The sequence below is a fragment of the Solanum pennellii genome, chromosome 2 (genome assembly GCF_001406875.1).
Source record: "Solanum pennellii chromosome 2, SPENNV200".
Classification (NCBI taxonomy): Eukaryota; Viridiplantae; Streptophyta; class Magnoliopsida; order Solanales; family Solanaceae; genus Solanum; species Solanum pennellii.
This window is the reverse complement of record NC_028638.1, coordinates 58,428,402-58,451,610: the sequence shown is the minus strand read 5'-3', so window position 1 is coordinate 58,451,610 and position 23,209 is coordinate 58,428,402. Positions and strand designations below refer to the sequence as shown.

The 23,209-nt window shown below is 32.0% G+C and overlaps 5 protein-coding genes across 8 annotated transcripts; 3 read left to right on the top strand and 2 right to left on the bottom strand.

The window, feature by feature from the left end:
- Positions 1-2,059: 2,059 nt before the first annotated feature.
- LOC107009417 (protein IRX15-LIKE-like) lies at positions 2,060-3,431 on the top strand. Its single transcript, XM_015208752.2, has one exon. It carries the CDS (start codon positions 2,331-2,333, stop codon positions 3,255-3,257), a length of 927 nt encoding a protein of 308 aa, XP_015064238.1. The 5' UTR covers positions 2,060-2,330; the 3' UTR covers positions 3,258-3,431.
- An 833-nt stretch (positions 3,432-4,264) lies between these two features.
- On the top strand, positions 4,265-8,152 carry LOC107008701 (probable 2-oxoglutarate-dependent dioxygenase At3g50210). Of its 3 annotated transcripts, none has more exons than XM_015207839.2 (12): positions 4,275-4,447; positions 4,710-4,825; positions 5,170-5,288; positions 5,370-5,433; positions 6,349-6,416; positions 6,596-6,657; positions 6,760-6,925; positions 7,046-7,065; positions 7,143-7,189; positions 7,378-7,458; positions 7,543-7,632; positions 7,733-8,152. In XM_015207839.2, the coding sequence occupies exons 1-12, from the start codon at positions 4,414-4,416 to the stop codon at positions 7,859-7,861; spliced, it is 996 nt and encodes a 331-aa protein (XP_015063325.1). In that variant the 5' UTR covers positions 4,275-4,413; the 3' UTR covers positions 7,862-8,152. The 3 variants fall into 3 exon arrangements, with proteins under 3 accessions (XP_027770856.1, XP_015063325.1, XP_015063326.1); XM_015207840.2 differs by having other exon boundaries at positions 4,279-4,447; positions 6,599-6,657; XM_027915055.1 differs by lacking the exons at positions 7,378-7,458; positions 7,543-7,632 and having other exon boundaries at positions 4,265-4,447.
- Positions 8,153-11,091: 2,939 nt separating this feature from the next.
- On the top strand, positions 11,092-13,724 carry LOC107011566 (probable 2-oxoglutarate-dependent dioxygenase At3g50210). Of its 2 annotated transcripts, XM_015211117.2 has the most exons (12): positions 11,092-11,223; positions 11,406-11,521; positions 11,711-11,829; positions 11,905-11,968; positions 12,367-12,434; positions 12,526-12,584; positions 12,669-12,834; positions 12,934-12,953; positions 13,040-13,086; positions 13,148-13,228; positions 13,307-13,396; positions 13,485-13,724. In XM_015211117.2, the coding sequence occupies exons 1-12, from the start codon at positions 11,190-11,192 to the stop codon at positions 13,611-13,613; spliced, it is 993 nt and encodes a 330-aa protein (XP_015066603.1). In that variant the 5' UTR covers positions 11,092-11,189; the 3' UTR covers positions 13,614-13,724. The 2 variants fall into 2 exon arrangements, with proteins under 2 accessions (XP_015066603.1, XP_027770548.1); XM_027914747.1 differs by lacking the exon at positions 13,307-13,396.
- A 230-nt stretch (positions 13,725-13,954) lies between these two features.
- LOC107011565 (tRNA-dihydrouridine(16/17) synthase [NAD(P)(+)]-like) lies at positions 13,955-17,019 on the bottom strand. Its single transcript, XM_015211116.2, has 3 exons — positions 16,472-17,019; positions 16,062-16,168; positions 13,955-14,909 (listed from the first exon to the last, which is right to left on the bottom strand). The coding sequence occupies exons 1-3, from the start codon at positions 16,832-16,834 to the stop codon at positions 14,186-14,188; spliced, it is 1,194 nt and encodes a 397-aa protein (XP_015066602.1). The 5' UTR covers positions 16,835-17,019; the 3' UTR covers positions 13,955-14,185.
- A 3,746-nt stretch (positions 17,020-20,765) lies between these two features.
- LOC107008932 (probable WRKY transcription factor 7) lies at positions 20,766-22,346 on the bottom strand. The gene is made up of 3 exons (XM_015208148.2): positions 21,440-22,346; positions 21,193-21,318; positions 20,766-21,110 (listed from the first exon to the last, which is right to left on the bottom strand). Exons 1-3 carry the CDS (start codon positions 22,111-22,113, stop codon positions 20,951-20,953), a joined length of 960 nt encoding a protein of 319 aa, XP_015063634.1. The 5' UTR covers positions 22,114-22,346; the 3' UTR covers positions 20,766-20,950.
- Between the last annotated feature and the right edge of the window lie 863 nt (positions 22,347-23,209).

Here is a 23,209-nt window from a genome sequence, read left to right as displayed (position 1 = left end):
TCTGATCTTCCTTCTTCTTCTAAACACAATCTTCGTGTACTTTGGCTTTGGCGTCAATTCTGAAAGGGTTGCAACCTTTCAGAATATATTCTTCTTGCCTATAAATACCACTCAGTCTTCAGAATATTTTCTAAAAAAAAGAATTTTCTGATCTTCCTTCTTTTTCTAAACACATATTTCTTCGTGTACTTTCGATTCGCTGACAGTAGAGTTTTTGGTATCTATACTCTACTGATTAAGATCATTTATTCAAGTATTTTTGAGAAATAAATTTATGTTCATCTTGCTTACTGGTTCTATAAATTTTAGTTACTTCGTTGTTTCTGAACAATTTATTATAACCAGTAATTTCTGGTTTTGATAACACAGATTGGCTAACAATCTACTTAACGTGTCGTATGATCACATCAATCATGAATTATGAGCTCTAAATTTGAACTATATATATAGTACAACATATTTATAATATTACACTGATCGTTATAATAAGAACAGTGGACTCACTTATCACTTGTTTAATAACTTAAATTTCTGAATTCAAAATCAAATATAATGACTGATGCATTGTTGGTCAAGGATCTTGAGATAATAATTACTCATACATGACAAAGGCTTGAAAATGAATTTCCATGATGCTGGCCCAAAAAATTATTAATGACATCATAAGGCCCACTATCATAATTGGTTTTCAACAAATTAAAGTCCCAACTTTCTCAGTACTATTCTTGAAATTGGCTACTTCATACTAAATTGAAATTATTACTAACGTTCGAATTTGATAGATGACACAGACAACTTCAGAAAATTAAATGCATAAAAAAAAAAAAAGGTGGGCAAACGTATAGTACTAGTAATATTTAAGTCTGCATAACGTCACTTTTAACAATTTTTTTTTATTTTTTTGAATTGTTTCACAAACTGCCCATATTCAATAGAGGATCTAGATAGGTTTTGCATTGTATTAAAATTGAACTTTTTTTGAACTGTGGCATAATGGGACAAAAGGATTGGTGAAAGATGTAGACTTGATTGAATTTTATATTGAAGCTTAGGACTTGACAACAAAATTTGAGTGTATTAAGTGAGTCCTAGCAAATGGTATGTTCTAAATTTATGGAGTTTTCTATTTTTGTTGATAGTTCCAATTGACCTAATATTATAGTTGGCACCTCGCATCAAGAATTGTTCATCCACACAAAAATTGTGCTCAAAAAACAAATATCCCTCTTTTTCTTCTTATTCCCTAATACACTCAAATTTTTAGCCACCAATTAAATGTATAAATAACGAAAAAAGGTTAAAACTAAAGAAATTTTATCAAACAAGTTTCACTCGTCTAAAAACAAATAATATCTCGCTTCTTACTTAATCATTCAATACATTCCAATCGTAATCTACACATGTCTACTCATTTTTTTGTTTGGATAACTTCAAGTAGGTTTAGGAAGTACGGTTGACTTATTTTACCTAAGACAGACAACTATACGTATGCATAATTTTTACAGTGGTGAAGTCAAAAATGTCATTAAGAAAATTCAATACTTAAAAAAGTTAAAGATATTTTAACATTTATTATATAAAAAGTAATTTCGACCTTACTCTACAATGTATTCTAAATTTTTTGACAAAGAGGATTCTGGACATGTGTATTTTTAAAGACATTGTATTCATTATATCCAAAGAGTAATACCGTAAAATTATCCTTCCACTTATAATTTCTCTTAAAAAATATATAAAGTCAATAGTCGACAAGTATTATTAATTAGAGAAAGTATATAATATAAAATATAACATGGAGTAATAAACATGGTGAATAATTAAAAATCAACAAATTAGATACACTTCTGAAGCTAGTATTATGTTATCAACTAAGTCTAATTTTGTAAGATACATGTGAAGGTATTTTAATATATTTAATGGCATCCGATTCGCCTGCTCCAAGTGTATAGTTTATTATTATTAAAAGGTTGGTTACGTGAGAAATAAAGATGGAATGAGCAAGGAAAAGCGACTTGCTGCTTGTAAATTAGTTACTCAATCACTACCAAATACCTTCCCTTCAACTACTCTCCATTTTGAATAATCTAAACATTTTTTAGATGAAAATAAAACAAGGTGGTTGCAACAAAAAATTGAGTTAACCAATCACAAAGCCATATGGTCAACAAGTCAACTTCTTATTGCCAACGAAACTTAGCTTTACTAAATCAAATATTGGTGGGATTGTAATGTCATCATTAGTACTTTATAACTCACTTCATTTTTCTCACAAGAAACTCATCACAATTTCATAGAACCATCTTTGAAACCAAAAATTAAAAAAATCAAAGATGAAGAATACTATTGGAAGTAGCACAAAGTTAATACTTCTTCATCCTTATATACAAAAACAGGGGAGTTCGAATCGGTTTTGGGCGTTGGCTTTTATTTCTTTCTTAACACTTGCTTTTCTTCTTACTCTGATATATACGAGGGAGTCAAAAATCACGACCTCTATAGCTGTTGCATCTACAATTACTAGTACAAGTACACCACCATTGTCAAAGGCTGTGGCTAGGGCACTTGTTCATTATGCATCGAATTCGAATAATACAGAACATATGTCTTACACTGATATCAAACATATTGCTGATGTTCTCCAAAAATGTTCTCAGCCTTGCAATTTACTTGTTTTTGGACTTACACACGAGACTCTTCTATGGAAAGCCCTGAATCACAATGGGAGAACGGTTTTCATCGATGAAAATCGATATTATGCAGCTTACATTGAGGAAAAATATCCGGAAATTGAAGCTTATGACGTGCAGTACACAACTAAATTGAGTGAAATGAAGGAATTGATTGCTGGAGTGAAGGAACAAGTCCGAAACGAATGCAAGCCCGTGCAGAATTTGCTGTTTTCGGAGTGCAAACTGGGGCTAAATGACTTGCCAAATCAATTTTATGAAGTGGATTGGGATGTTATTTTGATTGATGGTCCAAGAGGGTATTGGCCTGAGGCACCAGGACGAATGTCAGCTATTTTCACTGCTAGCGTATTGGCGCGGAGCAAGAAAGGGGGAAATCCAAAGACGCATATTTTCGTGCATGATTTTCATCAACAAGTGGATAGGATTACGAGCGATGAGTTCTTATGCAAAGAGAATTTGGTGAAATCAATGGACATGTTGGGGCATTTTGTGTTGGAGAGAATGGATGCGAACAACTTTCAATTCTGTCGCAACCATAACTCAACAACAGCAAATTCATCTTCTTAGCACATTTTTATGTTGTTATATCGGCTTTATTTTTATTTAAACATGTTGCAGATTTTTGGACTTGTTATATGCTAGGGAAGGAGGGGCAGTGTAAAAAATAACTTCTCTTTTGGTAATATTGTCAAATGTATTTTCTACATTTTGAATGAAAAAGGCAACTGTTTTTGTCAAGAATTTCCAATCATATTATTTAGGAAAAAGGGTTTGATATACCTCTCAACTTTGTTATTATATATCCTTCGTTATAAAAGTAACTTATATATGGCTTTACCGTTATACAAACGGCTCATATATGCCCCTGTCGTTACAAAATGACTCACATATACCCTTCATTTAACGGAAGTTAAAAAATTAGTTTTAAATTTTTATTTATTACTTCTAATTTTTTTAAAAAAAATTATTTAGGGGTATATATGATTCTTTTATCAAAGTTCAAGGTATATTTTAATTTTTTTTCATATATAAATTATTTTTTGACTTCTTTTATTATAATTATTTGAGTTTCTTATTCTTATTTTGTTTTTTTCTTTCATTCCTTAGTTTAAAGAGAAAAAAAAATTAAACTATTTTTTTTGTGTGTATTGTAATTTAATTTCGTATTCGAAGAAAAATTTGGTCATCTACAATAAGTTTTACAAGAATATTAGTGAAATATAAATAAATTTGATTATCAAAATAATAATTATAAATTAGTCATTGAAACAAAAAAAGATATGTTTGACGAGTTTTTTGAAAAAAATAATAAAAATTTAGATTAAAATTATTATTTTTTTATTTCCTAGAGAAAAAGGTATATGTGAGCCATTTGTTTACAAATAGAAATATATATGAGCAACTTTCATAACAAGGGGTATATCAGCTCCGTTAAATCTAACCACGTAATTTTATTAAATATTTAACGGAGATCAGAACTTAAGGGACCAAAATCAGTATATATATAACTATAATAGACTAGTGTGAGCGTTATCCTAAACATAAGGACCATTTTTATCATCTTTTGTGAATAATTGTTGGGTATATTTGGCCTGTCAGGAATCTTACTCAAAAAAAAAAAAAGTACATGAAACAGCAACGCTAGTGACTGGAACAATTAATAGATTCCAAACTGCATATTCTAGCGAACTAAGAAGAAGAAACACAGAAAACTGGAAGCACCATGGCTACGGATTTCAAGTTTATTCCTCTTATAGGTATGAATTTTCAAGCCCTTTTTTCAATTTGTTATTTGCTTCTCTTTTTTGGCATAGGAGGAGTTAGAATTTTGAATATATAAATTCTGGATTGTTGGATTCTTTGATAAATTATTTATAAACATAATTATAGAGTTTGAGCCAAAGTTAAATGAGTTTTGCCGAGCCGAACCTATTGGTGAAACTCTATCTCGGCCCTTTGCTTTTTTGGACATGGATGTTGAAACCCTTCTTAACATTGTTGCATTTTCATATGAGGCAGATGTGAGTCCTCTTTTGGAGAAGTGGGATCATCCAAATATTACTCAAGATGAAGGTGTAGCTCAAGTTGTTAGGCAATTAGATCAGGCTTGTAGAGAAGCTGGATTCTTTTATGTGGTAATGCTTCTTTAGCCTTCTAATATTTGTATTTATGGATTTTATTGGTGGCCTTGGAAATAGCCTCTTGCAAAAAGGAAGTGCAAGACTGCGTTAGACCCTTGTGTGATCCGGCCCTTGTTGGACCTGTGTATAAACGGGTGCTAAGTGCCCTTGGCGGTCTTGATTGCAGCCTAATTTTTGGTTTTATCCTATTTGCAATTTTGGGGAAATAGTGTGCTGTCACTGAGAAAGAAGCTAAGCTTTTACTGAGTTTTAAGTTGGATCTTTCGTATAAATCAATTGATTGTTGTGGGATTAGTGTCCATTTGATCTCTACTGTTGTTTGTTCCGCAATCTTGCAGAAGGGCCATGGTATTCCTGATTCCCTTATGAAAGATATTAAAAACATAGCACGCGAATATTTTCATCAACCCTATGAAGAGAAAATCAAGATCAAACTTTCTGCAGAAACTGGATACAGGTTTATTCCTGTTGTTAACTTAAATTGTTACTATTCGATACATTGTCTTAACTAATGGTTTCTTATGTATCTTGAATGCAGAGGATACCAAAGAATTGGAGAGAATGTAACCAAAGGCGTACCTGATAAACATGAAGCTATTGATGTATGTAATATTAATTACTTATGGTGTGTGTATATATTATAATAGATAAAATAAGTGTCCAGCTTGTTGCAAAAGTGTTATCCAAGCTTTCTTAGGTTTCTTCACCAGTGCCTAAAGTTACTGAGTCGGATTTTGATTGGCATTGGATCAAAGTCAGATTTTGATAAGTGTATTTTCACCCGTAAGCTCATGCTTATAGCTATATTTTTTTTTTATCCTGGCCCAATTGCTGAATTGCATATTATCTCTATTCGTTCTTTTGCACGTTTCCTTAACTCTTATCATTTGAAGTTTTGGATTAGACACTTAGAAATTTTCACATAGTATGCAGTATATATATGGTCGCGATTATTAGCTCACAATTTGGAGGTTTCGGAGTGTGTGCTCCAGTTTCTGATGTTCCATAAAACTGGAATGGATTGACTTACTGTGTAATAAGATATTTTAGATATTTAAATAATTAGTGTTTGGATGCAAGGGGTGGACATATCTTCTATGTGCAGAACATTTGAATGTCCAAATATGTAAGTATGCGTGCCTTCAAAAAAGAGAGTTTTTAAACAATGTACAGATTATAGTGCTATTCTTATTCACTCTCTATCTCTGGGGATTGGGGCTCATTCCATTTTTGGTGGACGGTGGTCTTGTTTCAACTAATTGGATTTCTGGCTCAACTGTGAACTTCATACTAAATTCATTCACAAATTTATTAAGTTCTTCAAACATTGAGAAAAGAAAATTGTTTTTGCTGTTGTAGATAGATGGCTATTCTTCAACAATAGTCAACATTTCTGTTATTTGCAATGTTATATTTGTAAACTCCTCTCAATGTCAGTTTCTATTTTCACACGTGTTTGCAGTGTTACTAAATCATATTTGATGCATTTTCATCTAAATCTCATTTATGGGTTGCAGTGTTATAGAGAAGTGAATCATGGGATGTATGAAGGTCTTGGAGACGTTATGCAAGGATCCAACATATGGTAGGTTAAACAAGTTGCTTATAATGCATGGTCTTTGCACTAACCCCTCCTTTTATTCCCTTTATACATCTTAAAACCCTTGTTATTGCTATTGCTTGGTTTATACTATTGATTCCTAAATGGCTACTTTGGATTTTGTTGTTTCTTCTTGTTTAGCCTATGTACATTGTTTTCTTAAGCAGGCCAAGTAATCCTCCAAATTTCAAGCAGTTAATGGAGGTGTATATTGACCGCTGCACAGGTGCCTTGCTCTGTTGATTCCTTCTACATTTTTGCGACTTACAAAAAGTTTACTCTGGAGCTGAAAAAATGTTGATGAACTTTTATATTATATTGCTGACAGATCTATCACGAAAGATAATGAGAGGAATAGCTCTGGCATTGGGTGGATCAGCTGATGAAATGGAGGGTGAAATTGGTGGTGATCCATTTTGGGTCTTTCGAATAATTGGTTACCCTGCTGCGTCCATTTCAAATGGACATGATAAGGCTCACGATGATGTTGGATGGTAAGTCCCAGTGTTGGTTGTCACGTTAACTTTCTGTTATCGGTGTATATCTTTTCCAATGAGTGATGTTTTTTCTTTCTGTATTATCCATATCTTTTCTTGGAATCAAATAAATCTCAGTGGCGCCCATACAGACTATGGTAAAGCTTCTGATCTCTACAAGGATAGTACCCTATCCCCATTGATTACCAATCATGATAGTTTTCTTCTGTTACAGGCCTATTGACATTAGTCAACCAGGATGACGGTATTGTTGCCCTTCAGGTATAATATAATGTCCTTGTTCCAATTTTCCCCCCTTTCCCAGCTACTAAAAGCATGCTTACTATCTCCCTAGACTTTGCAAAGCCTCGTCGTACATCTTTGTATTATGATTTGAAGTTCATCCTGATTTGCTGATGAAATATAGACCTCATTTTGTTCCATTCCTAATCATATTGAGTTGTTTTAAGGTGAGAAATAAATTGGGAGAGTGGATATCAGCACCACCTATCCCCGGCACATTTGTTTGCAATATAGGAGATATGTTGAAGGTATTTAATTTGCTTTATAGGAGTAAACTTTTTCATCATTTAAACATTTCTACTTAAGAAGTTCTTGTTTGCTTCTATTGGTAGATCTTATCAAACGGAATTTATGAATCAACATTGCACCGGGTTATCAATAACTCTCCCAAATATCGTGTTTGTGTGGCCTACTTTTATGAGGTTAAAACACTTGCATTTTCTTTTGTGATAATTACAGTAAAAGAATGATGGTACAGAGTAATCTTAGTTTCTGATGCTTTGTGTTTTACTTCTCGTATAGCCTAACTTTGATGCTGCAGTAGAGCCACTGGATGTGTGTTTACAGAAGACTGGTGGCACCAAGAATTTTGAAGGAGCTGTTTACGGGAAGCATTTGGTCAGCAAAGTCACCACCAATTTTATTATGTAGAGATTGAGCCAAGTCTGAATCCATCTCCTCTCTTGTTGATTTTGTTAAGAAAATAAGAACGTACTTGTGTACATTATGGATACTGTGTTTTGTATGGGCCTCAGCTTCCCTATCTATCTCCCCACAGGAAAAAAAGAAGAGAAAAAATGTAAATGGAATAAAAGTAAGGTTGTAAACCCTTGAAAATAACAATATATTCCGTGTAATCTTATGAATGAAGTATTGGGAGTGTAGAGTGTGATGGAGGTTGTATCAAAAGACTCTTGCAGTAAGTGAGTAACGTATATCAAAGCAGTTCTCTTTAGGAATTTGGATACTATTCGATAATCGAATTAGCAGAAATTGAAGGGTAAGAAATAACGACACTAGTACTAAAGCTACTGATATACAAGGAAAAGCACATACAGTGCATCAAACCTCCACTATTTACAAATCTTCTGGCTAATCATCAATCTTCATATTATTCAAATATCCAATTACTATTTAAATATAGAAGAATTAATTTTTAAATCTATATTTTTAATAGCTTAACACTTCGAGTAATAAAAGCCTAAAGATCAAATTTTGGGATAGGAAAATAAGGGGTATATTTGGGATAAAAATTATTGAAGAAAATTATTTTACTGATAGGCCTTTGTACCAATTGAGTATTGGAGAAAAATTGGTCAGAATGGTAAGATAAATATGTTATTTTATCTTTTAAGTTTTAATAATTTTTGAGTAAAAAATAGAAAAAAAATTATTTATTTAAAAATAGAAAATTTTCATAACTTTTTCTATTTCTAATTAATTTTTCTGATCATTTAACGATAATGTAGGTAAAATGATCCAATTTATGTATATAGTCTTGCGAGTTGTGTACCAATCGAGTAATAGTGTACGTGAAAGGATCGAATTAAGGGAGATTATCTCGTGAGTTGTGCCAATTTTGTTAGAGTATTATTATATTTTCGCTGTTTTACTGACATAGTTTGACTTAATACGAAATTTAAGAAAATAAATGAGACTTTTGATTATGTGGTCCTAAATTAAAGTTATGTTAAATGCATAAAATTATCATTTTAATTTTATAGTCTTAAACATATCACGTGAAAAATTATTATAAAAAAAGAAAGAAATCATTCTCTTTGAAATATACTTGAAAATATGATATGTATCTTTACATAATCATATACTTACTCAGTCCTATTTAGTTATCTACTTTAGAAATGACACACATATTAAGATTATACTATTTAGCATAGTAAAATTATAATTTTATCCTTATTAATTATGATTTCAAAAAGGATAAATTAAACGTTTGAAATTTTCAAAAAGTTTAAATAAAGGTATAATAGGAATTTTTTCGTGATTTATCCACGTCTGTGCTAAGTCAGGTAAAAATACACTCAATGTAAGTACAAAATAAAAATGTGACATAAAATATGAAAGATGATTGATCCACGTATGTGCTAAGTTAGGTTAAAATAAACACTCCCTCTATGTCATTTCTTTTTATAAATGATTGGACCACAATATTTGTCATTTTATAAAATTTATGTATAAATTATCATATTTTGTGTATTATATTTTTGATAGAGAAGTTAATTAATTTTAAAAATGTATTAATCATTTATTATAAAGTTGACTTAAAAAAACATTAAATAAGGGTAAATTACATGATTTCTTAATGCAAGTGCAAAGTAAAAAGTAATATATAAATTGGAACGGAGAAAGAAATATTATAATCCAATTTTACTTGTCATTTTTAACAAATTAAAAAAAAGAAGATAATACTCATTTTTATCTATCAGTTTATGATAAATTGACTATGTCTATTATTATTTTCTTGATAGATATATCAATTAAAAGACCGACAAGTAAATAAGAAGGGACTATTATTATAAATATTTCCACTTTATTATTATATTATATAACAGCATAAATAGAAACAGTAATCAAAATTTAGAATTCCAAAAGATAATAAGTAATATCAATTCAATAAAATATATTATAATTATTTTTCATAAGAAGTATATTAAATTAACATAAATCAAATAATATATATCGGAGATGCATATATTGAGACTCTTATATTTATCAGATAAGAATTCTTAGGATTTGTATTAATGTATAACTAGGACTTTGTAATATATCTAGGATTCTTGTATTCAAAACTCTCTTAGCATAGACCTCGTTAAAGTCTACACACGAGTCATGGTTGAGTGTTTGTGAATTGTAACAGAAAACTGTTTTAAGCTTTCCCAGAGAAGCAATGTTTTTTTTCAAATGAACAGTTCAAAACCAAAAAAAATAGAAGTATCATATGATATATGACGGTGCCATGATCTGCTCCTATTTCAATTAGAAACTATATTTAAAAAAAAAAAAGATTCCTGTTATAAATTCCCCGTTTTTCTGCAGTATCGAAAGAAAAATAATTCTATTTTTTCAATTTTCTCAATTTAAATTGGTCAATTATTTGTTTGAATAAATACTTTCTTTGTAGTTTGTACCCAAAACACACCCTGTCACTAACTGATTTCCACATGGAGCTGCCTGCCTCTCACATGACCACCAAACTAGCTAATGATTAAAAGACATTTTCGGTTAAAAACATTCAAAATAAGCTAAATTTAAGTCAATCGTTAAGAGTATATCTAGATGAGCTTGACTTAAAAGTTTAAATTAGAAATCATAACTTAGATTTATTTGTATAATTTTGATTTAAAAATAAGTGTGTTAAAGTACTATTTTATGTTATACAAATACTGTTTAAAAAAAACTTAGAAACACCAAATAAGACAACTCAAATGGACCGTAAGCTTTAAAATTCAGTAATTAATACAATTGGATCATATCAAGAGAAGAAAGTTACTCCCTCCGTTTTAAAAAGAATGACCTTATTTTTTAAAAATGACCTTTTTTTTGTAATAATTTTTCACGTGGCATGTTTAAGACCACAAGATCAAAAGGTTATTTTGTACATTTGACCTAACTTTGATTTAAGACCACAAGATTCAAAGTCTTCTTTGTACTCTTAAACACCGTTTCAAGTCAAATTAGTTCATTTTTTGTGAAACGAGGGAATAATAATTATGAGGAACATGCTGCGGTGTCATTGATTTTAACTCGTATTTACGGCATAATGTCACATTTATCTAACGATAGCAAATTTATTTTACAAAGACTTATAAGTAGTAAATCAAAAATATCTTAAAATAACTTAAAATTATTTTAAAATGCATGTACAAAAGGGGATATTATTTTGTCTCTCTCTATATATGTTGTACTATTATGTAGTAATGTTGAATGAAACATAATAATATACTCAGAAATCAGAAGCACCATGGTTATGGATTTCAAGTCTATCCCTCTAATAGGTTTGAATTTTCAAACCAAATTTGAAGCCCTCTTTTCAACTTCTCATGATTTTGCTTTTAGTGTTTTTAACTACAAAAGCATTTCATCCTCTGTGACTGTGTGGCCTATTAGTTTTATGGTTATTGAAACTTTGCTTTAAGAAAATTCAATTAATTTTAGTAGTATTTTTTATATGAAACAGATATAAGTGCTCTTTTGGAGAAGTGGGATCATCCAAATGTGGCCCAAGATGAAGGTGTAGCTCAAGTTGTTAGACAATTAGATCATGCTTGTAGACATTCTGGATTCTTTTATGTGGTAATTGTTTCTTCTCTCCACTAACATTATTTTACATCAATTAACATAGTATACTAGTTGGTAAAATAGACAAGGGAGGAGGTAGATTCATCTGAACTCAGTATTTTCAATGCACGTATAGTTTGCAGTTACATATAATGTGTTTGTACATATGACCCTGGTTTTGTTCTCTGTTTGGCAATCTTGAAGAAAGGGCATGGCATCCCTATTTCCCTTATGGAAGAGATCAAAAGTGTTTCGCGCGAATATTTTTATCAACCCTATGAAGAGAAAATCAAGATCAAACTTTCTGCAGCAACTGGATACAGGTTTATTTATATATAGATTGTTACTATCTTAATAAACTACAGTAATACAAATTGCTTATGTATCTTTGCCTGCAGAGGATATCAAAGATTTCGAGAGAATATAACCAAAGGCATACCTGATATGCAAGAAGCTATTGATGTACGTTTGATAAAAACTGAAAAAATTGTTTTTGCTGTTTAACTTAAAGACCATTCTTCAACTATGGACAACATTTCTCATGTGAACTTCTCTTTTAATTTCTACATTATAGGAATGGTTTGTTTAATAACACTATTACTCTCTCTGTCCTAATCTTTGACTACACATGAGTTTTTGATTTTAAAAAAAGAAAGAAAAGGAAGACTTTTAAAAAACTTGTGGTGTTATGTAAGTTTTAGACATTTGTGTCTTTGTCTAAATATAAAAGAGTTACATTCTTTTTGTGACAGATAAAAAGAAAAGAGTGTCAGATAAATTGAGATAGAGCCTGATCGGTGTTGTTTCTATTTGTAAATCATGTTTGATGCATTTCATCCCAATCTCATTTGGGATTGCAGTTCTATAGAGAAGTAAAACATGGGATGTATGGAGATCTTGGAGAAGTTATGCAAGGATCCAACATATGGTAGGTTAACAAGTAACTACTACTTGTTATGCATTTGGTATTTTTCTGTTATTTGGCCTTAGTACATTATTATTATTATTTTCATATGCAGGCCAAGTAACCCTTCAAAGTTCAAACAGTTGATGGAGCTTTATATTGATCTTTGCACAGGTGCCTTTCTCTTCAAATTACATAATCATTTTGCTGTGTCTAAACTTACAAAATATTTCTGCATTGGGACTGACTTTTTTTCAGATGTATCGCGTAAGATAATGAGGGGAATTGGTCTAGCGTTGGGTGGATCAGCAGATGAAATGGAAGGGAAAATAGCAGGTGATCCATTTTGGGTCTTGCGAACAATTGGTTACCCTGCTTCATCCATCTTAGATGAACATGATAAGGCTAATAATGTTGTTGGATGGTAAGTTAATATTGGATGGTCATGTTATTGGTATTATATCTTTTCTAATATCGAGCTTTTGCTTTCTGTGATCTTCTCCTTGAATCAAATAATACTCAGTGGAGAGCATACAGACTATGGTAAACACTTGATATCCTTACAAGGATTTCACATTCTCTTGCATTGATGATTGGCAATCATCAAAACTTGTTTTCTTGTATTTCAGGACTATTGACATTACTCAACCAAGATGATGACATAGTTGCACTTCAGGTACAATTTGTTGTACTTATTTACATGAAATACGTTACTAATCAATTTGAGTTGTTTAAAGGTGAGAAACAAATCTGGTGAGTGGATATCAGCACCACCAGTTCCTGGAACATTTGTCTGCAATATAGGAGATATGTTGAAGGTACGAAATTTATTTACTTATTTGCATCATTTTTACACACCTCTACTTAAGTTGTTCTTGTCTGCTGGCTATTGATAGACCTTATCAAATGGAATTTATGAATCAACGTTGCACCGTGTCATCAATAACACTCCCAGATATCGTGTGTGTGTAGCCTACTTTTATGAGGTTAAACACTTACTTTTTCTTTTGTGACAACTAAAGTAAAAGAATGAGGGTATGGTTTAATGTTAGTTTCTGCTTATTTCTCGTATAGCCCAACTTCGATGCTGCAGTAGAGCCACTGGATGTGTGTTCACAGAAGACGGGTGGCACCAAGAATTTTGAAGGAGCTGTTTACGGGAAGCATTTGGTCAGCAAAGTCATCAACAATTTTGTGATGTAGACACTGAGCAAGTCCAAATTTGTCTCCTCTTTTCTTTACCATAAAAATAAACCGAGTGCCAAATACAATGTCGCACTATACAAGTTAAAACTTAAGACAGGCACTGTTCAGTCTGTTCTCGCTTTCAAGTTTTCAAACTAGCAGAGAATAAAGTTGTCTACATGGTGCTATTGACACTTCAAGCACCCAGTACCGCATTCAATGGAAAACAAACTAAGGAGGTCTTTGATCATACAACCGAAACACTATAACATAACCTCCCGAATAATCAGTCCAAGTGCATCTATTGCATAACAATTTAGTCACCTTACAAATAATTAGTCAGGATACAAATCGAGATGTACGGAAAAAAAAAGTGTATAAATTATCTCAATGATACAAGAAAAATGTCAGTATATAATTATACAAAACATGAGGTAAAAGGCTGAGATACGTTTAACCCTGAACCTACTCTGACCAACATAAGTGAGCATACAACATTTTTCAAGCACGAGCTTGAGTGAGAAAACTAACCTGGTGATTCACCATAGCTGGCTCCATCTTTCTGATTAGAAAAGAACTTGAGCAACAAGTCAATTTGCAGATACTGCCTGCTCAGTATCCTTCACATAAAGTGGTATTCTCACCCCAAGTTCCTTTAATCGGTTCACTAAATCATAAAGAAATTCAAAGGTGAGTTTGTATTGTTTGTTAAAATCCTCTCGCACACTTGGCTGGATCCTAAACCACTCTCCCAACAACTTGTGTACATGAGAACGGATGATTCTCCAAGGCACTGGATATCGCTCACAAAACCTTAAATATTCTATCAGTAACTCAGCCTGATCTAGCTTATCGTCTTCCTTCATTCCTGCAACACCCAATCCCCATTCAGCAGTTCGATATCCAGCAAAGAGGGCTGGATTCTCAAGAAGAGGATCTGCTGAAAGTACCCCATCCGTACCAGTTTCTTCCAAGCAACTGTATACATCATCGATGTGTCTTATATTACCATTTGCCAGGACAGGAATTCTAACAACATTTCTGACAGCCTTGATGGCCTCCCAATTGGCTCTGAATTTCTTCCCATCTTTTTCATCCCTGGTTCGCCCATGCACTGCTAGAAGAGAACAACCTGCATCCTCCAACATCTTTGCATAACTAAGTGTATCTTGCAAATTAGGGAAAATTCGAATTTTGCATGATACCGGAACATTAAGATTGTTTGCCAACTTTTCTACCAGAGACTTGACCAGAGAGAGGTTATCCATGAGGAAAGCTCCATAATTCCCGCGTTTTGCAATCCGCTGAGGACACCTTCATAGCAAGTAGTAGCTTAGCAAACTGAGCTGATAGAAAAGATGTGCCAAGATGATCCAGGAAATATAGCAACAAATCTGCAGTCTCGTGCATAAAACAGCGTAGAAGGAAATGCAGAAACAAAAATAAAACCACAGATCTTGATCTGGATGAGAAGCTGCTCTATTCCTACCCATTACTAATGGATACCCTTCACAACAACATAACCAAGCACATGAATTCAAAAGGCAGGTGGAAAAAGAAAATATAGAGCCAATTATGGTCTATCATTCATGTGTTGGAGCTTATTCCATTGTTTTCAGACTTAAATTTACACTTCATTTGATTTATACAAGTTGCTAATCAGATTTATGCTAGTATATTAAGTTCTTGGAGTCATCGGAATGATGTTTATACTGAACCTTTCCTAATTGGCTAATTCCGTTGTTCAATTTCTAATCCCATTGGAACACCACAACTGGATAACATACCAAATCCATCAATGTAAGAATTGGAATGTTACCAACTGATTTTCATGGTTTAGGAGCTTGTCTTTGCTTCTTACTCTTTGATAATTCTAGGGGAATGCCTAACTATTTTTATTCCTGATCTTGTTTTGCTTCCACTGCCTTCTATCTGACATGGCAATTAGCAGTTAGGATTGGGTTTGGGTAGGTTCAGAGACAGTTTTAAAAGGAACACAGCAATTAGCTAAACTGCTAATAAAATGGACTATTTCAAACCAAAACTCACAATCAGACCAATCCTATTTAATCATATCTTAGAAAGAGTCTAGAAAATAATATTGAAAACCCAGATTTTTCACTTTAGGGTGGAGATGCGGTGCTCAAAAATGTCTACAACCCCAGTAGAGCTAACAAATATATCCTAAGTGGCCCTTTTGTTATCCTTCTCTCCCCCAAAAGTGGAATCAAGAAGCAAAGGTGTGTGACAACAGTCATTTTAGTGCAACTTTGATTATCATTGAATACTCAACATGTTTCTTGACAAACCATTATCCTTTGCTCAAAAAAACTTCAGGTACGAATAGAGTATATGATGAAGAAATAGATTTCTCAAGTGGAATGATGTTTCAGTGAGGCTTGATGAACATGTTATATGAGAAAAATCTATGCATCTTGATTAGGAAACATTGAAAAAAGAGGCTACCCAAAGTTGATGTCCACATAGTCACAATAGGGTTCGACTTTTCGAGCTGCTTCCAACAAAGTGTCTGGATTGTTTGCGCAGAATTGAACAAAAAGTGGACGGTCCTCCTGCATAAAATAAACCAGAATTAGCTGAAATAGTGTAGTGTCGAACAATGTGCACAAAGCATGAGGCAGACTTACTTACATGGAAATTTCACCAATCCAAATGAAATTATTTACTACGACTTAGGTAGAACATAGGTGAACAATTCTCATGTTAAACAATTACATACAAAAACTGGATAAATCAACAATAATATGTTCAACAGGGGCATTGTTATTTTACCACCGGCTCTTGGAGAATGGGGATTTTCAAGTAAAACGATGACATAAATGTTGACAGGACACTTATTACAAACAAGTAGATACCTTGCAAGTGGAAAATTCCATAGCCCGATACTTCTCATCTTCATTGAACAAACGCGAGTGAAGCATAGGAGTATAAGCCGCTTCTGCACCATATTTTCGACATAGAAGACGGAAAGGAAGCTCTGAGTTGTCAACCATTGGTGCCACTATAAGTTTGGGCTCGCCTAGCTTCTTCCAATGAGACCACGCTCTCTCTATCCGCGACTCCCCTTTCAAGTATCCATTTGGACGATTCAGAGACAACGACTGTGTCTCTTCTACATCCTTCTGTTCCAAAGAAAAAGAGCAAGTTGTAGTGATCTCCGAGCAGAGACAGTCGTCTTCAATGTCTTCGGTGTTGAGGTTTATGGTTTTGGTTGCCATTAAAAGCTTTCAGTAGATGGTGCGACAGAGAAACGGCGGAAACAGGCCGATCCGACGATGAACAGGCAACGGGGACGGTCACGCAACCAATCGCCGCCGCAACCGCCGCCTTTTGCCGTTAAGGTACAATTAGCACATGTCGCTAAAGGTATGTAGACTACGTTAATTTAGGCCGGGTCCAATTCTCTAGGGCGACAGGCCCAATTATGAATACCACACGGGCCAACCACAATTTAAGGATAGGATCACTATACGGGTCATTTGCACTTTCCTTCTGTTCTTTAATTTTTAATTACTTATTAATTTTTTTTACTTATCCCTAAAATTATTTATTCATTTTGACAAATTGCAATTACCGATTATATTCTTAATTATTAATTTAAAAAGGTACAACTTATTGAAAATTTAGTTTTTGATTCACCAATTCATAATTAATATTGGTAAAAATGGTAAACTCAACATGTCAATAATTATTTTCTTAATAGGTGTATCAATTCAAAACTGGACAATTAATTAGGGACAAAGTGATATTATAATTTACGCTTGATTAGAATTTTATAGCTACAACTTGTTTGATATAATTTATAGTTATATGTTAGGAGGAGCAGAGAGACGAGTAGTGGGGCAAATGGTTGGATTTATGGATGTACAAAATCAAACTGAAAATTGAACTTAACTGCAAATCGAGTCAAATCGAAAAAAAACTCAACTAGTGGTTTAGTTTGACTTGGTTTGGTATTGAAAAAAAATTCGACTATATTTGGGTTGGTTTGGTTTCAACTAAAATGAAACAACCCGAGACCAAACCAACCCGACATTATATTGTAATTTTAAAATTTTATTTTATCCATAAAAATATTTACTTTGATAACATTTTAAAATATTTGTTATACTATTTCATAGTTTTTATCTTTTAAAATATTATTTCGAGTTTAAAACTTAGAATTCAGAATGGTACAATAAAGATTATAGGGCATAGATGTTGATAATTATAATAAAACATAAATCAAAATCAAATTAATACTAATGCAAAAAGAAAATCAATTCAATACTAAGAATGACAACAATATTGAATATTTATTCTTTAGTTTTACATTGTTTTAGACAATTATAGTACATAATCTAATTTTTTAGTTTTCCTTAAATATTTAGTAATGTAATTAATACTTATTTTTGCATGATTTAATATTTTTTAAATTATGATTATTTTCATTATGACTTTACAATATTTATTTATATGATGATTTTATTATTATATTTTATTGAATATTTTTGTGTCATCGATACTCATCTCATATTTGTGTTATATTTTTAAGAAACATCTTAGATAATTGTATTTTGGTTGGACTAAGAAAATATTTGGAGCACAATTTATTATATGTTTGTATGCAAACTTCACCGAAAGAATCTGAAGTTTATTAGTTTGGTTTGATTTATAAATTTAAAAATTTGACACATTGATTTGGTTTGGTATTTGAAAAAACCGAACCAACCCAAGGTTGAAAAATCCAAAAAAATCCAAATTTTATTAGTTTGGTTTGGTTTATAAATTTAAAAATTTACACGAATAGTTTGGTTTGATATTTGAAAATCCTAATCAATTCGTTCATGTACACCCCTAGTTGGATTGGATCGTATTTGGATAGGTTGAATATGGATTAAAAAAATGGTTTGGATTATAATCCATCCAAATATAATATGGGCAAATATGAATTGGGTCAAATATGGTTTGGGCAAAATGGTTCTAATCCATTTTTAAAAAATTGTTTAAAAAAAAAAAAAAATACCCCTCCGCACATGCACTCCCACCCACCTTCCACCAGCCTATTCCTAAAAAATTTTGTTTTTCAAAAACAAAAAAGAATCTCTTTTTTCAAAAAAAATTAATTTACCCCCCCCCCCCCCAAACCACACACACACCTTCCACCAACCGACCCCTAAATTTTTTTATTTCTAAAAACAAAAACAAAAAATTTATTTTATTTCACTTATATGGGCTACATATGGATTCTCGGATTTAACCTATTTTGTCAATATTTGTATGAGTTTAAATAAGTTGAAGACCACATTAACCCATTTAATTAAAGGAAGGAAAATATGAGTGATTATTTAATTTAATACAGGCAAAATAATTTCATTTCACTTATATGGACTGAAATTGTCACTCCCAGATACAAGTGATATTTGTGAGAGAGAGAGGATAAAACATGTCGTATTGATATCAACTTGTATCATGAATACAATTTTAATTTGTAATTTGTATCAACTACGATTATATCAAGTCTTACGAACAAATATAATCGTATTAAATGTATATGTTTTTTGTATATTCCCATATCTATATTAAACATAGAAATGAATGTAATTGTATCAAGAATCTCAATAGAAATGTGTCAAATTAATATATTAATAAATATAATCACACCAAGTCTATCAACAAATACAATTATATTAAGTATAGATTAAATTTTATGTTTTTTTTAAATATTTACTTTTTCATAATTGAAATCTTATAATAAAATGTATTTTTAACTCCATCATTTAATATGAGAGAGTTTCAAACATAATGGCGTGGGAAAGGGGGGAAACAACGAAAAATAAGACCAAAAAATGACCACGAAAGTTGACTATGATGGAGAGAGCCATACAAATAGGACGATTCCCATGCAGGTTTGACGTTGAGCATAGAGAAATTATTAAAGGTAGGAAGCAAAAAAACAAAGGGTAGGTCCACATACTTTGAACCACAATAATTAATACCTCATGAATTCTTCAATCAACCCATCTGCTCTTCTTTGACTTGTGAACCAAAAACATTGATTCATCATAATTTCCATTTTCCTCTTATACGTACCTACGTGCGTGGGCTTCAACACTTTTCACACCAAACATCTTCTTTGTTCACTCCATCTAGAGTTCTTTTTAATTTGTTTTTTTTGTTTGCTTGCTTCAACATCTTAAGTTTTTCAAGTATGTGGTCATGTAGCATTCATTTACTTCCAATTGATTTATTTTTTTAGGTAACTAGAAGTGTGAGTTCTACGAATTCTATTGAATCTGTTGCTCTCAACTCAAGTTATATATTACATTGCGAATGTTATTAATATTTAAACTCTAGATTCTAAACTTATCTAGTTCATACTTGACTTTTATATATCTAGTTTTAATAAAAGTACATGTATTCATATCTAGATAAGAAGATAGACGTTTACTCTTTTGACCTCATGCCTAATACATTTCTAAACAATATTATATAATGATGCAATATTGATTAAATCACAGTTAAAAGATCTAATTCTGATATCATGATAAGAAAATGGACATCGAAGACAACTTATACCAAAAGAGCCAACTTATTATGATTAAATGCAAATCCACCTATTGCAAAGAAAACACCACAAATTGTTGCATTTACTTTTCTCATTTGTCATTAGTATGGTAAGTAGAATAGTAAATTAGCCGTCCCCATTTTCTCAACTACCAACTTCTCTCTCTTCCCTTATAATACTACTACCCATTTTTCTTTTTGTTAGTCAACCGTTCCAAATACGACATCGAAAGAGACCCCATCTAGATCAGCAAGGTTGTTTCACTACGGCATCTATCTTTTTTGACCAAGTCACTTTCTTGCTTTTACTTTTGTTATGGATCAACTATTTAGACTATATATCTAAAGCAAATAATCACAATTACATTAATTAAATAAAGAAATGAAAAAAGATAAAGCTATAGCTACTCCATCAAATCATACGTCTCTTTGTTATATGTTAAGCATCCAAAGACAAAAGCTACGTAGTAAAAAAGTAAAATAAAGAACCGAAATGCATGTACTATTTCTTTGAATTATTCAAACGCACCTAATCCATTATATCCTTTAATTTATGTTTTTTGACCTGTATTTGTAAATTTTTAGTTAAAAAAACATAGAAAATAAACGAAGTAGCAATTTCATTTCGCATATATAAAATATTTAATTACTATGCATAATCTCATTTGAGACAGATCTTGAATTACTTCAACAGATTGATCAACTAATCTAACCAACAACGAGTTTACATTGATTGGAAAAGCCTTGGTCTTTTCAGAGAAGCTACACAATTTTTGATTCCTAATTACTTAAGAAGACTCTAAAATGAGACTACTTGTTTCAGCAACAGAAAGTGAGTGATTATGTTCTCCTTCATAGGTAACAATCAGCATAGTTGGATCATCCAATGCTCTTTCAACATGTTTACGTGCTGGACACCCTCTTACACTACTACACTTGTAATATCCCCTGTTCATCGCAATAATAATAATAATTTAGAATCTAATAAATACTTGAAAACATTTAATTATAAGATTAGCTCAGTATATACCTTGGATGTGGAGATCCTTTGATTGGCTTCTGTCCATATTTTCTCCATGAGTAATCATCCGGTGGGATATCTGACAGTTTCATGCTTATTGCCGGTACTCGAACTACCCTCTTTAGTCTTAACTTTCTGTAAAATTAAAATTTAAAATTCATCTCATCAAATATCTATTGCACTAAACAATATAATATCAAAACAAATGTAATTAAATAAATAACAATGGAATCGATACGGTAACTGAATGGTTTACCTTCTCTTGGAACAATGGCATCGGCCGGAAGATCCACTACACTTTCCAGATACGACATTTTCCGATAAACTGCACTTTCGTTTCAGTGAAGAAGAAGACAATGGAGGCTTTCCGGCAGAATTAGAGACTTGAGAAGAAAGATTGGTCATCTGGAAAGCTGAATTAGATGAAGAATGTTGTTTGCTCTCTGTTTCCCCTGTTAACGACGAGATATTGAACGAATTTGTGCGAGACATTTCCGGTGAATAGGAGAAACTTATCGTCTTTGGAACCAGAGGGTTAAAATGGTCATAGGTAATTAAAGGAACTTGTTGGATCGGAGTTGGAGAATACACTTTTGTATCAACAAAATCTTTACTAGAATTTGAAGGCAAAGGAGCTCTTCTGAATCTAGCATGACCAGTTCTGTTTCGATCTAGAAGTGAAATTACCTTCTTAAACTTTGTAACAGCTGCCTCAGCCACCATTTCAATCTCCACTGGAGACTTATTTTGCTGCTGAATTTGTTGAGATTGAGACTGTGATAATAATCGGATGAGTTTCTCAACACTCTCAAGACCAGAAGCAGCTTCTTGCACAACTGATTTTTCTTCTAATTTCGCAACGAAGTTAATACAATTAGTATTATTGTTATTTCTAGTGCTTCTGTAATCCATCATTAGCTCCACAGCCATATTATAGTAACTAATTTAGACAAATGAGAAGTATACTGATTTCAGAAAATAGAAACATCAATGTAAATGAGAGAGTTTGATAAAAAGAGTCAAAGTGATGGCATTGCTGAGGGTATTTATTAGTATAAAAAAGAAGAAGAAAGTTGTGATAAAGTAAACAGTAGGTGACTTACCTGTCACTCTAATCTAACTTCTGCCTCGTCAAGATTAGGTGCGAATACGATCGCACACATATACTAGCGCTTCTTTTATTTTTACTTTACACTTTTTTTAGGTCAAAAAACGATAAAAATATATCTTCATAAGTAAAATTTTGTATACTATCCAATATATTCTACCATATCTTAGTGATTCTTATATAAGAAATTCTTTTAGTGACAATAGGGTTTCTTAATTCAATGTAAAAATGGGATATTCGTTAGTCGAGCTTTAGTACTCCGATTCTGCCAATGAGTAGTTATTAGAAAAAAAACAAGATTACTAAATAATTTTACTGGTAAATTGTCACTTTATTTTTTTGTTAAATTATTGTATAGTGAGAAGTAACTTTATTTTTTCTTTCTCGAGGGTTGTGAAAGAAGAGAATATTATGTTGCTTTAATAAAAGGGGAAAAATGATTTAGATTGTTGTGTTGTAGGGTGGGTCATGAGAGTAGTGGTTCATTGACCTTTTCTTTGGGGAAATAAGAGTCTGTGGGGTCTCTTTTGGGGAAATTTAAACTGATCAGGTCAAAGGAGTGTGACAACGCCGTCTGATTCACGAGATGCTTGTGTTTGATTTGGAGGATTTGTTCTTAGTAACCATATCTTTTTATTATTATTATTAACATACATACTAGAAGACCAAAGAAAAATACGATTGTTATGGATCTAGGAAAAAATTATTGAAGATTGTACTACCATTGATATGTATGTTTGCAACAAATTTTAAACATATAGAAAATAAATAAATAATACAAATAAAATATGAAGAAATATAAATTTTATTGATTAAGATAGCGGGTACAATTATGTTGATCTCTTAATTCTATTCTCCTAGGATTTATCCATGATTCGAGGGCCGTTAGTGGCGTATTTCTCGAACTAGGATGATTTA

Coding starts and splice junctions, on each gene's coding strand:
- LOC107009417 (XM_015208752.2), top strand. CDS start 2,331: ATGAAGAATACTATTGGAAGTAGCACAAAGTTAATACTTCTTCATCCT.
- LOC107008701 (XM_015207839.2), top strand. CDS start 4,414: ATGGCTACGGATTTCAAGTTTATTCCTCTTATAG. Junction 7,066..7,142: donor TGGCGCCCATACAGACTATG/GTAAAGCTTCTG, acceptor CTTCTGTTACAG/GCCTATTGACATTAGTCAAC. Junction 7,459..7,542: donor ATATAGGAGATATGTTGAAG/GTATTTAATTTG, acceptor TTCTATTGGTAG/ATCTTATCAAACGGAATTTA.
- LOC107011566 (XM_015211117.2), top strand. CDS start 11,190: ATGGTTATGGATTTCAAGTCTATCCCTCTAATAG. Junction 12,585..12,668: donor TTATATTGATCTTTGCACAG/GTGCCTTTCTCT, acceptor ACTTTTTTTCAG/ATGTATCGCGTAAGATAATG. Junction 13,229..13,306: donor ATATAGGAGATATGTTGAAG/GTACGAAATTTA, acceptor GGCTATTGATAG/ACCTTATCAAATGGAATTTA.
- LOC107011565 (XM_015211116.2), bottom strand. CDS start 16,834: ATGGCAACCAAAACCATAAACCTCAACACCGAAGACATTGAAGACGAC. Junction 16,169..16,471: donor TGGAATTTTCCACTTGCAAG/GTATCTACTTGT, acceptor TATTTTATGCAG/GAGGACCGTCCACTTTTTGT. Junction 14,910..16,061: donor TATGTGGACATCAACTTTGG/GTAGCCTCTTTT, acceptor CTTGCTATGAAG/GTGTCCTCAGCGGATTGCAA.
- LOC107008932 (XM_015208148.2), bottom strand. CDS start 22,113: ATGGCTGTGGAGCTAATGATGGATTACAGAAGCACTAGAAATAACAAT. Junction 21,319..21,439: donor TGCCATTGTTCCAAGAGAAG/GTAAACCATTCA, acceptor TTAATTTTACAG/AAAGTTAAGACTAAAGAGGG. Junction 21,111..21,192: donor AAAGGATCTCCACATCCAAG/GTATATACTGAG, acceptor TGCGATGAACAG/GGGATATTACAAGTGTAGTA.